The 12,532-nt window shown below is 39.7% G+C and overlaps 1 protein-coding gene across 1 annotated transcript in view; it reads left to right on the top strand.

The window, feature by feature from the left end:
• Nucleotides 1–10,770: 10,770 nt before the first annotated feature.
• Nup43 (nucleoporin 43) overlaps nucleotides 10,771–12,532 on the top strand; it is a 67,204-nt gene continuing 65,442 nt past the window's right edge. The window contains exon 1 of the mRNA XM_090380281.1: nucleotides 10,771–10,900. Within this exon, the coding sequence (XP_090236407.1) occupies nucleotides 10,775–10,900 (126 nt within the window). The 5' untranslated portion in view covers nucleotides 10,771–10,774. The remainder of the gene's footprint in view (nucleotides 10,901–12,532) is intronic.

The following is a 12,532-nucleotide window of genomic DNA, read 5'->3' as shown; positions in this document are numbered from 1 at the left end:
GATTATTCTCAGCAAGAGGAAGAATCCCATCAGCATTCAGCATTCTCAAACTATTCAAGGCTTTATACACCTCTATCAGATCACCTCGCCGGTGCCTACTCTCCAGCCACAGTAATTTGCAAAACTTAAGCCTTTCTTCATAAGAACAACCCTTTGTTCCATTCACTAATCTTGTTGCCTTTCTCTGTACTCGTTCCAGCAGCTCTACATCCTTCTTGAAATGAGGTCTCCAGACCTGAATACAGTACTCAAGGTGTGGCTTGACTATTACCTTATACAAGGGAATAATCACCTCCTTATCCCTGCTAGAAAAATTCCTGTATATCATTGACAAGACAACATGAGCTACTCTTGTAGCCCGTCTGCACTGCTCAGAGAACTTCATATCTGCCTGCACAATTACACCCAGGTCCTTTTCATTCTCTACCACTGTCAGTGTAGTACCACAGAGTTGATACGTTGCCCTGGGGTTGCTGTTTCCCATATGTAGTATTTTACATTTGTCAATGTTAAACTTCATTTGTCACCTCTCAGCCCATCTGCTCAACCTTTCCAGATCCTGTTGCAGCAGCATAGCGTCAGTAGCGTCCTTAACAACCCTGCCAACCTTTGTATCGTCTGCAAACTTGGACATTAAGCTTGATATACCATCATCAATATTATTTAATTTATGAATACAGAAAACAACAATGGACCCAACACTGAACCCTGAGGGACTCCACTAATAACATTTGTGCACGATGAGCAGTGTCCATTAATTACCACTCTCTGTCTTCTGCCACTCAACCATCCCTTTATCCATAGCAAAAATTTCCCACCAATGCCACACTGCTCCAATTTGTGCAGCAGTCTTCCATTTGCAACAGTATCAAAAGCCTTTCTAAAATCCAAATATATAATATCAAAGTTATTCCCTACATCCAATTCTTTTGTGACTACATCATAGTATCCAATCAAATTGGTCAGGCAAGACCTTTCCTTAACAAATCCATGCTGTGTCTGAGCTATAACTGAATTCTTGTCAAGATGATCCTGCAGTGCTTCTTTAACCAGTGCCCCCATTAATTTTCCTGGAACAGAAGTTAAACTCACAGGTCTATAATTACTTGTGTGAGCCTTTGATCCTCCTTTGTGAATTGGGGTCACATTTGCACATCTCCAGCCTATGGGTACCTCCCCTGAGTCCAAGGAAGCTCTCATAATTATGGCTAAGGGTTTGCTTACTTCCTTTGCTGCCTCCTTTAATATTACTGGATAGATCCCGTCCACCCCAGGTGCCTTTCTTGTGTTTATCTTCAACAATTTCTCCTCCACTTTACTCTCAGTCTTCTGAACATCGAACCCAAGCAATACTAAGCCATAACACGTACATGGGGTGCCTGCTTAGTAACAGATAGGCCCACCTTTCTCCCGGATAAGGTCAGTCAGATGGCGAGGAATTGGCTCCACTATCTAACTAAAGCATTCCACAGGTATTTTCCTCCACGTTTGCTGCACCGCCATCCATAATTCTGTCTCATTCCAGGGTGGAGGATCTAAAGTTCGAACGGACTAAAGCTCGAACCACCTCAAAGCAAAGATGTTCCACACAGTTTGTGTCCGGTATACAGGGAGACCATTTCATGGTGGTAAAATCTTCGGAATACTCTCCAATTCTAGTCATCAGGGCTTTCTGGGGAGGCACATTGTCCTGTTGGAAGAGTCCATTGCTCTGCTGGTGCACGATGCCCATGGAGGGATGAAGATGGTCTGCAAGGATGGACATGTAACCTGCACCGTTCAGTGATGCGTATAGACATACCAGCTCAAAGTGTGCCAGTTGAACATGCCCCAGACCATTACCGACTGTCCACCTGCCTGCACAGCTCCTTGTGACACGACGCGTGAATGGGTTAAGTTCTTGCATTTCCGCCAGATACGCAACCTCCTATCTGCTTGAAATAACTGGAAACAGGACTCATTGGACCAGGAGATCCGTCTCCAATTATCCAAAGACCAGTTCCGATGTTCTTTCTCCGAATTGAGGCTTATAGCCCTTGTCGTGGTGTTAGCAATTGGACTCTGGTGGGTTGGCGGCTACCATAATCTATTTCGTCTAATGATCGCGTGGAGGTCTTGGTGGAGACGTTTCTGGCACCTCCCTTGTTGAAGACGGTGGCGATTTTTCCCACTGTCGCTCTCCGGTGGCTGAAACAATGCGAGATACACGTAGACGGCCATCACCTTTCTCCGCTCATAGCGCTGTCCACGATGAGCTGTTATTCCGGAAATAGCGTATTTGCGATACACTCTTGATACTGTAGAATGGGGATAGTGTAATTTTTATACCACCTCCACGACAGAGTGACCCATGCGTCGGGCACTCACTGTCATCTCTCTTGATGTGGAAGCCCTTCGTGAAGACTACAAGAGGACCAGGAACCAATACACTTCCATGATCAGGCAGCGGAAAAGAACTACATGGGAGCGGCTGGTTACCACTACTGGTAATTCGGACCCTTGGGGAGTGGTGTACCGAGTTACTACCAACAAATTGCCAAGAGGAGAAGTAGTCCATTCCACAATAACACCACAAGGAACCATGACAACGTCATGGGAGCAATCCATGATGAATATCTTGGATACTCTCTTTATCAGCGACGCCGATCATCTCACAACACAACAGCAGCAAATTTGTATAGATAATGACAATTACCACATTGACTCTGTGGAGGAAGAATTTAACACTGAAGAACTGCAGCAAGCCCTTGTCAAAATGAAGGATAAAAAATCCCCAGGATTAGATCGCATTGAACCAGAAATACTAAAAAAGGTCGCCCAGGTAAATCCCCACTTTCTGCTTAACCTGTTCAATAAATGCCTAACCCAGGGATCCTTCCCAGAAAGCTGGAAAATAGCTGAATTAAAGTTAATACTGAAAAATCCATCGAAGCCTCCAGAACAGCTAACTCATACCGACCCATTGCCCTCTTGTCCACATTGAGCAAACTACTTGAACGCCTCCTCCATACCAGACTCCTAACACACTACACAGAAGCTGGCCTACAATCCAATTCACAGTATGGATTTCGCCCAGGACGCTGCACAGAGGATGCTCTCTACCAAATAACCCAAGCTGCAGCCAACACTAATTACAAGTACTTTCTCCTCATAACCATTGACTTTGCCGGGGCCTTTGACATGCTCTGGTGGCCAAGCATTCTTCGCAGGCTAAGATTGGCACGCATACCAACCAACTTATACAGGTGTATAGAAAGTTACCTTTCCAACAGGAAGATCACCATTTCCTCACCATACCAGAAGCTCACCAAATCCATCTACAGAGGCTGCCCACAGGGTTCGGTCCTCGGCCCGTTCCTCTGGAACATCGTCCTTGATGAGTTACTTGATCTGGATCTGGGCTCTGTTACTATCCAAGCATTCGCAGATGATATTACCATCTCCATCGCAGCGGACACCAGAGCAGCTCTCGAGGCCGCTGGAAATCAGGCACTACAGATCTTACAGGACTGGGCAACTCTACACAAGCTCCGGATTTCTCCACAGAAGACACAATCCATACTTCTCAAAGGCACCCTACAAATATCAAGGCCACCTCAGATCAAGGTACAAGGAAAAACCATCAAGCTGGTAACTTCCCTAAAACACCTGGGTATCATCCTGGATTCAAAGCTCTCCTTCTTCCCACACCTCTCATACCTTCAAGTAAAAATCAGAAATTATGCAGCCTTAATCGTCCGAGTAAGCAGGTGTGACTGGGGTCTGAACCGGAGAACACTCAAACTCCTGTATAACACTATATTCCTCCCTGTTATTACATACGGATCTGGGATTTGGTACCATAGAGCAATAATTGTTCGCAATAAAAGCAAACTGGAAACAATTTAGCGAAGTATACTGCTTGCCATTACCAGGGCCTGTTGCACAGTAAGTTCTCCGGCCCTACAGGTTCTTGCAGGTGTCCTCCCCCTTGACTTGGAGGTTATCCGTCGAGGATTGCACTACTGCCTGTCGCGGGGAATCCCAGCTACCATCTTTGGACATACCATCGACACCCGCACTGACTGCAAGCAAGAAAAGAAAAAACTAGCTGCCATGCTACTACAAATCTGGCAGACAAGATGGGAGGAGACGGACAAGGGCCTAATAACTAAGAAATTCATCCCGGATGTCAAACTAGTTTATCCAAAGTCGCCGCCTTGGTTCTCTCCTGGCCTCTACTGTACATATATTATAACTGGACACGGGTCTATAAATCATAAGTTGACTACCTTGGGAATCATCAATAACCCCTACTGTACATGTGGAGAAATTGAAGATTGGGACCATCTTCTTTATAACTGCCCAATTTATAACGATCTTCGAGGAACACTGTACACCAGGCTACAACACATACCTCAAGGACAGGAGCACCTGCTAATTTCTGAAGAACAATATTATAAATCATTAACGGAGTACGCACAGAACCTCTTTTCTAGGCGTAGGACTCTACAACCAACTCAAGCCAGGGATAGAAACTTGTAAAAGACTTACTCAAACTCGAAATAAAAAAAAAATCTGTACTTGACTGTTTTACCAGTATCGACTTGCTAACCCTGGAACATCCAAAGTAGGATTACCTGCTAACTTTCCATATGGTTTGGTAGGCTCCAGTGGTCTTGACCACTCCACCGCAAAATATAAGTCACACTCAGCACTCTCGCTGAGTGGTTTTTCTACCCTTCTGGAGTTATCCCCTCCCCCTTTTCTCCTGGTGGGGCATATGCTCCACTGTCAATTTATGGGATGCCCTTACCTACATCCCCTTACTCTTACTTTCATCCCCCATCTTCTTCCGTACACCCTGTACTGCCGCACTCTACCTTATATTTTATTTATTTTTATTATTTATATACTTTTATTTTATTTTATTATTATTATTATTTTTTTTAATTTAATTTATTTTTTTTTATTATTTTTTTTATTTTTTTTATTTTATTATTTTTTTTTATTTATTTATTTTTTTTTTATTAATTTTTTATTTTATTATTATTATTATTTTTTATTTATTATTTTATTTTTTTATTTTTTTATTATTTTTATTTTTTTTATTATTTTTTTTATTTATTTATTTTATTTATTATTATTATTATTATTATTATTTTTTTTTTATTTTATTTTATTTTTTTTTTAATTGGTCTCCGTTCAGGAAGCTCAGCCGACTCTGACGGAGACCTGCCAGAGAATAATGGGCAGCCTGGCTACCTCCTAGTGGTGTGTGCGGGCAACGTGGGGTTCCACCAGGGGCCCTGCGGCCAAATGCCAGGACATACAACAGAACCCAACACAAAACTACACATTCAACACACTACACTTTTTCTGGCATTTACAGTGTTCTGTATTTCTTCACAGTGTACATATGGCGCAGATGTGGGAAACCACAGGTGGCGCCCGACCCTAACACTATGTCATCCCTCTTTCAAAGTCGGTTAACTCACGATGTTTATCCATACTGACCTTGAATTGGCATCTACATGAATGCAGTGACTACATGAATGCAGGTGAGTTCGTCTACTAACGAGAGGGGTGACAGTGTCACGTTGCCAGGAACCAGGTATCCCGGGAATTTTCTCCTTTCAGTGTACTCTAGATTTGTACGTGTAGGACTATAGATACTGAATACAATATAAAAAAAACAAAAACAAACTATTATATTTAGGCCACCCGAATAATTAAATTCATCTGCCGTGCTGTGTCTAATGTCTGTTAATTGCATGTGTGTGTGTGTGTGTTCTATGGTCGATTTGTCTGTTTGCTGGTCGAAAAACCCCAGTTTTCTGGGTAAAAGTTATTATTACACTCTAAAAAAGTATTTCAAAAGTTGCAATTGATCTCAGAAAAGGTCTTCTTCAAACGGTTCTGTAGGATCTCTATGCCTACTACCTAATGTGCCAGTGCCTGATAACTGTCCCTTATAGGTGGCACAGTTGTTATAATTACCGTCCTCCCTATCCCAGTTGGAAAAGGCCTGAGTTCGAATTCCGTCAATGACGCGTGGAATTTTTATGGGTCATTGTCAGGTTGAGTTAGTCGTCTCAGGAGAGGAAGCATGTTTTTCTCCCGGAAACTCAGGTTTTTCGCGCAGCAAACAGCAAATCGAGTAGGAACATGCTCAATTTACATACCACATAGTAGACATATTACATATCAGAAACTGTGCCCTAAGTTGCTGAAGCTAAAACCTACAACAATTAAATATCAAACTCCTGATACTTGTAAACTACCTATGCAGAACTTTCTGCTGATTACTACTTAGACTACTGATTCTGCTTTAATAATATTTACCAGCACTCTCTAGTGGTAATTACTACTATAATCTTTACTATTTTATCCTTCTTTCTTCTATACTGTCTGTGCGTTTAGTGTTTCTCTCTTGACATCTGCTGATTAACCTCATTGCTTCTTTTGGTCTCTGTGTTTTTTTTTTTTTTTTTTTTTAAATATGTCACTGGCACTGAGATGTTTTTTAGTGAGGAATTCAATTTTTTTTTCTATCCTATTTTCTGTGTGAATGGGCGCAAAAGTGTATGTGAGCCTGTGTATGTGCTGACACTAATATTTCTGGCGCGAGACAATACGAAGATTCCTTCTTATTGGACGTTAGTACGCTACCCTCGAGGTTGGTTGCGAACTTGTTCACCCCTCCTTGTGACGTAGACCGTAGATTCATCTTTTTGGTGCTTGTTGTTTTCTGATTTCTCAGAGGCCAGAAGAAACACACACACACACACACACACACACACACACACACACACACACACACACGCGCGCGCGCGGTATAGAAAAAGTTGGATGGAACAGGCTCAGTTCAAATTCCATCAATGATGGGAGGACTTCTTGTAGGCTTTTATGACCTTGTGAATTGGCTTTTTACCCAGAAAAACAGGCAAACTAACCAGAGAACACGCTCAGTTTACCTAAATCGCATATGATATAATTCTCAATTTTGGCAAATATGAGTATCTAGCTCCTTTAAATCACATGGTATGAACATGTTGTTGTGTTACTGATTGATTGATTGTTATAAGGTTATAGGCGCATCAGCAACTCAAGCCATGTTGGTCATATATAATATGTCTGCAAAATGCATGTGTTCTGTGGTTTATTTGCTTTTTGTTGGATGAAAATCCCGTTTTTCCCGGAAAAAAAAAAACCTGTTCTACACTCACCTGACGATGGTGTTACCGAAGGAGCTGCAATTTCATCGAAACTATGGGTGTTCCTAATAGTGTAGCGATTTAGTCTATGAGAATTTTGAGAATACCGATCCCCCGATGGTATTCTCCACCTTGTCGCGGTGGGGGGGCTTGCGTGTCCCGATGAGCCGGAGAGCTAAGTCGGCGGTAGCTTAGCTACTGGTAGGGCCTCCCAAGCCGGACAGGTCAAAGGGTAGGGGTCAGACTAAGAGAGATACCCCTGCCCTCTAGGTTGGGGGTTGCTGCAACGGGCTAGCTCCTCGTTCAGTGTAAAAAATACACAAATGCTAAACGACCTACAAGTGAAAATGGACTGCACTTTCGAAAACGACTCGGCAAACTGAAAAGGACTGTGATTTTGGGATGCTGGAATATTCAAGGCCTTTCAACTAAAAGAAACTTTCTTTCGGATGAACTGCAAAAATTCAAGTTAGACATCGTCGTGTTATCAGAGACAAAGAAAAAGGGATGTGAAGAGGAAATAATGGGAGATTACTACAATTTTTGGAGTGGAGTTGATAAGAGTGAAAGAGCAAGAGCAGGAGTTTCTATTGCCGTTAAAAATAAATTGAGACACAACATCAAAAACTGGCAATTTATTAATGAAAGAATGATCTCATTGGAACTGAAAATATACGGGAGAAAAATATGTGTTTTGGGAATATATGCGCCGACTAATGACACCGCCGATATCTTGAAGGATGAATTTTGGGAGGATCTGAGAGAACTAATAGAAAAAATTCCTAAGAACAAAGAGATGTTTCTAATTGGAGATTTCAATGCAAGAGTAGGAACTGAACAAAATAGCAAAGTTATTGGAAGATTTGGAGAGAAAGAGAGGAATTACAACGGAGATAGACTATGCAATCTTTGTGAACAGTTCGACTTGAGAATAAACAACACATTTTTCCAACACAAGGCTATCCATAAATATACTTGGTCACAGGAGACAAGACAAATTAGATCAGTTATAGATTACATTATTTCAAAACATTCAGGGACATATGTATTGAAAGATGTCAGAGTTTATAGAGGAGCTGAATGTGGATCTGAGCATTTTCTTGTTAAAACAACGCTGAGGTGGAACTGGATTAAGAAAATATGTGTGGATAACCAACAATGCAGGGAAGGAGAAATGCTACAAGTGAATCAATTTAACATTGACCTACTCCAGGACGACAGCATTAGAAACAACTTCACCCAAAGACTGGATGCTGCAATTAACATAGAGATAAAAGTTAATACTGAAGAAATCTAGGAATATTTAAAAAATACTGTAAAAAAATAGCTCATGAAATCCTAGGTAAAAAGAAGAGCCAAGGACCAAAAAAGACCTGGATTACAGAGAAAGTAAGAGCTGCTGTAGAGGAAAAGAAACTTGCATATCAGAAATGGCTGGGTGATAGGAATGATGCATATAGGAACATTTATGTTGAAAAAAAGAAAATAACCAATCCGTTGGTAGTAGAAGCGAAAAATGAAGAATGGGAAACGAAATGCGCAACTATTAATAGCAAATTGGGCTTCAAGCAATCACCGGAATCGTGGAGGGTCCTTAAAGAATTGAGAAAACAGAATAAACATAATGCTGGTTTGCAATTAATACCTTTGAAAGACTGGACAGAGTACTACGAAGGACTTTTAAGAGAAGACCGCGAAGAGTTCAAGACGATGGAGGATTTTGGTGTAGAAGACTCGGGCTTAAAAGTTTCTGTTAGGGAAGTGGAACTCCTGCTAAAGGAAGGAAGGAATGGCAAATCACCTGGACCTGGAGGAGTTTACATGGAACTTTTGAAATATGGAGGAAGAGGAGTGGCTGTTCTGATACAAAAACTGTTAAACAGTATACTGAGAGGAGAAGAAATACCGAAAGAAATGATAACAGGATATATTACATCAATTTATAAAAAGGGCGATCGGAAAAGCTGTTCAAATTACAGAGGAATATGCGTCCTGAGCCCGCTGATAAAGATCCTTGGAAAATGGATCAGGAACCATTTAGAAGCCCGAATCCAGGTATCAGAAGAACAAAGTGGTTTTTCAGCTGGGAGGTCATGTATAGATCATATCTCAACAGTATGACAGATCCTTGAAAAATGCCAATCAAAAGGAAAAAAAAATCTTTATGATTTTCATTGACCTTGAAAAGGCATATGACAATGTTCCAAGAAAACTCTTATGGGAAGCACTGAAAGAGGCAAATATTGATGGACAACTGATTAACATTATTAAGGCAATTTACAGGAATAATAGATGCAGAATTAAAGTGGGATCAGCTTTGTCACCTGAATTCCACACTTCAAAAGGCTTATTACAAGGTTGTTGCATGTCACCAACACTTTTCAAAATTTATATCGACATCTGCCTAAGATCCTGGTCAAAAAAATGTAATAAAATGGGATTGCCGATTAATAAGAACACCTATGTTCACAATTTACTTTTTGCAGATGATCAGGTGGTGATAGCACAAGACTTAGAAGATGCAAAGTATGCATGCCGTCAATTGTTTGAGGAATATAAACAATGGGGTCTAAAAATCAATTTTAGCAAGACTGAAATGTTGCCTTCAGGGCCAGGACACGTTCTAAATATTGCAGGTTTTAAAATAAACAAGTCGATAAATTCAAATATTTTGGGATCAATCTTACAAAGTGATGGATCATCCCAAGCAGAAATCAATAAGAGAATTACAGACGGCAGAAAGGCTATCGGCATGTTAAACTCTGTTCTGTGGAGCAAAAATATCCTAAATAAAACAAAGAAACTTATATTTCAAACGATTGTACAAAGTCTTCTATTGTATGGAGCGGAAACCTGGACATTGAATAGGCGAGCGGAAAACAAATTGCTCTCCACAGAAATGGATTTTTGGAGACGCTCAGCAGGAACTTCTAGAAGAGACAGAAAACGGAATGAAGACATAAGGGAAAAAATGGAAGTGAAAAAGACTATTATTGACACCATCAAAGAAAAGCGTCTAACATGGTATGGACATGTAAAACGAATGCAAGAAAACAGATATCCAAAGGCTATCCTGGAATGGATACCTCCTGGAAGAAGGAGAAGAGGAAGACCTAGGAGGACATGGATGGATGGAGTACGGGAGTGCACGACAGCCCGAGGCTTAACCGACCAAGACACCTTGAACCGCACTTTATGGCGGGAAAAAATTCCTAACAAGAAATAACTTGTAGGCTGAGGAAACCCATTGTAAATGGAAACACTCTTCTTTAAGAAGAAGAAGAATTTTGACAGAGCATTTTCTTTACGTCATGTAAATTCTAAAAATTACCAGCTTTCACTTATTTATTATATATATATATATATATATATATTTTTTTTTTTTTTTATTTCTTTCTATTGTTTGTGTTTTTGTCGATTGCTGGTTTTGTGTGGTGTCGTTCGAAGCCGGCGTTAAATTTTAAAAAGTTGTGCGCGTGTTGTTACTGTGTAAATCGTTTGTTATATATATATATTTTTTTTCTTTTGTTTTTATATTAATTGGATATTTATTTTACTGTAATATAAGGGTTTAAATTATGACTGATTTGATGGTTCAATATGTTCAAAAGAAAATAAGCAAAGTCCGGTGGCGGCCGGGTGGCGAAAGCTCAATTGTAAATGTTGCAGATGAAATGCTATTCACTGGAAGTTGGGATGATCAGGTATTAACATTAGGGACGTGTTAATATGAATGCAGCGACATGCAGATAGAATTAAATAAACTAAACTAAACTAAATCTTTTTCAGATTCTTTTACTTGGAGATGATTGTGTGACCAGTCGCTTTGTGATGGAGGAAATTCCGTTTTTTTTTTTCCCTCCCCCATGTAAATACACATTTAATAGTGTACTTTTTTAACAAAAAAACGAATTCGTTAAATGTGTGTTGTTAATGGAACGGACTTTTTTTTTTCTTTTTCTTTTTTTTTTTTAAGAGATCAATACCTTGATTAGAACGGATGGAAGAGCATTAGTTGAAGCATATGATGCAAGAAAGCAAGCTTATACAGCATCAGCAAAAAAAAACCCCTTCCCATTTCACCCATCCGGTCACTCCAAATATTTGTCTAGTTCAGCCTTAAATTTATTTAAGCTGTCAACTTCCACAACAACAGATAGAAGGCTTTTATCACCCTGTAAATTGGCTTATTACCTACTTTAAATCACATGATATGAACAGTAATGGTGTTGTATTACTGATTGCTTGATTGTTAAAAGGTTTTAGGCGCATCAGCAGCTTAAGCCATGTTGCATCATAAATGTTTGCAGATGCTGTTAAAGTAGTGTTAGTTGGGTAGGAAAAAGTATTACGTTGAAAGATTTTACAGTTTAATCACACCCATATATAGAGGTGAATTAGCTAGCTTGAATAGCAGTTGGAGATTACAGGGCCTGATGAGGACCCACATTGAATTAGCAATTACATGAACTATGTAATTAGTGATGTCAGACCCAAAAGTGTGTTTGGGTTACACAAATTGTTCTTGGTGGGTTTCAGACCACAGAATTGTACACACATCACACTTGTGGCATTACTAGGACAATATATTGAATACTTTCACATATTTCCTTCTGCTTGAAATGTGTGATTCCATGATAGGTTGTATAAGTTATCAATTTTATTTGTGACATTAGTTAATGCATTTGCATTATTACTACATAGTTGAATTTTTCATAGTATCACATCATATTGTGAAACCCTTCACAACAAGTTGCCCTCCTTATACTTCAAATAAGTAATGCTTCCACATTGAAAATACTACTGTTACTTATTTTCAGTTGAGTATCACAACTCAGACAGTACTTCTTCAAAGCTATTTGGCTTCTCATTAGTGAACATGTAAGTGCCCAGAGGTATAGGGGTTGACAACCCAGTTGTGATTTATTTACACAATATGAGAGATGCCAAAAGGTGTGCATCTTAGAATAACAGTATTTTAGGGCAGAAAACCTCAAACTGTGACATTAATTAGTGCATTTGCTTCATTACTACATAGTTGAATTTTTTGGGCAAACCGAAGTTTGTACCGATAGTAATCTTCTCTAATGAAGAAGCATTACTTATTTGAAGTATAAGGAGGGCAACTTGTGAAGGATTTTACAATATGAGATGTTACAATAAGGATACCAATATAGTTTTTCCAAAAAATTCAATTATGTAGTAATGATGCAAATGTACTAACTAATGTCATAGTTTGAGGCTTTCTGCCCTAAAATTATTATCAGTCATGAATATTATTTAAACTTCATGTTACTGTATCTCCTTAAGTATCATCACTATTTCTCATTTTCTTT

This window comes from Mastigoproctus giganteus, chromosome 8 (genome assembly GCF_048544385.1).
Source record: "Mastigoproctus giganteus isolate SK-2022 chromosome 8, ASM4854438v1, whole genome shotgun sequence".
Lineage (NCBI taxonomy): Eukaryota > Metazoa > Arthropoda > Arachnida > Uropygi > Thelyphonidae > Mastigoproctus > Mastigoproctus giganteus.
The sequence above is the reverse complement of the archived record's forward strand: the minus strand, read 5'-3'. Positions and strand labels throughout refer to the sequence as shown.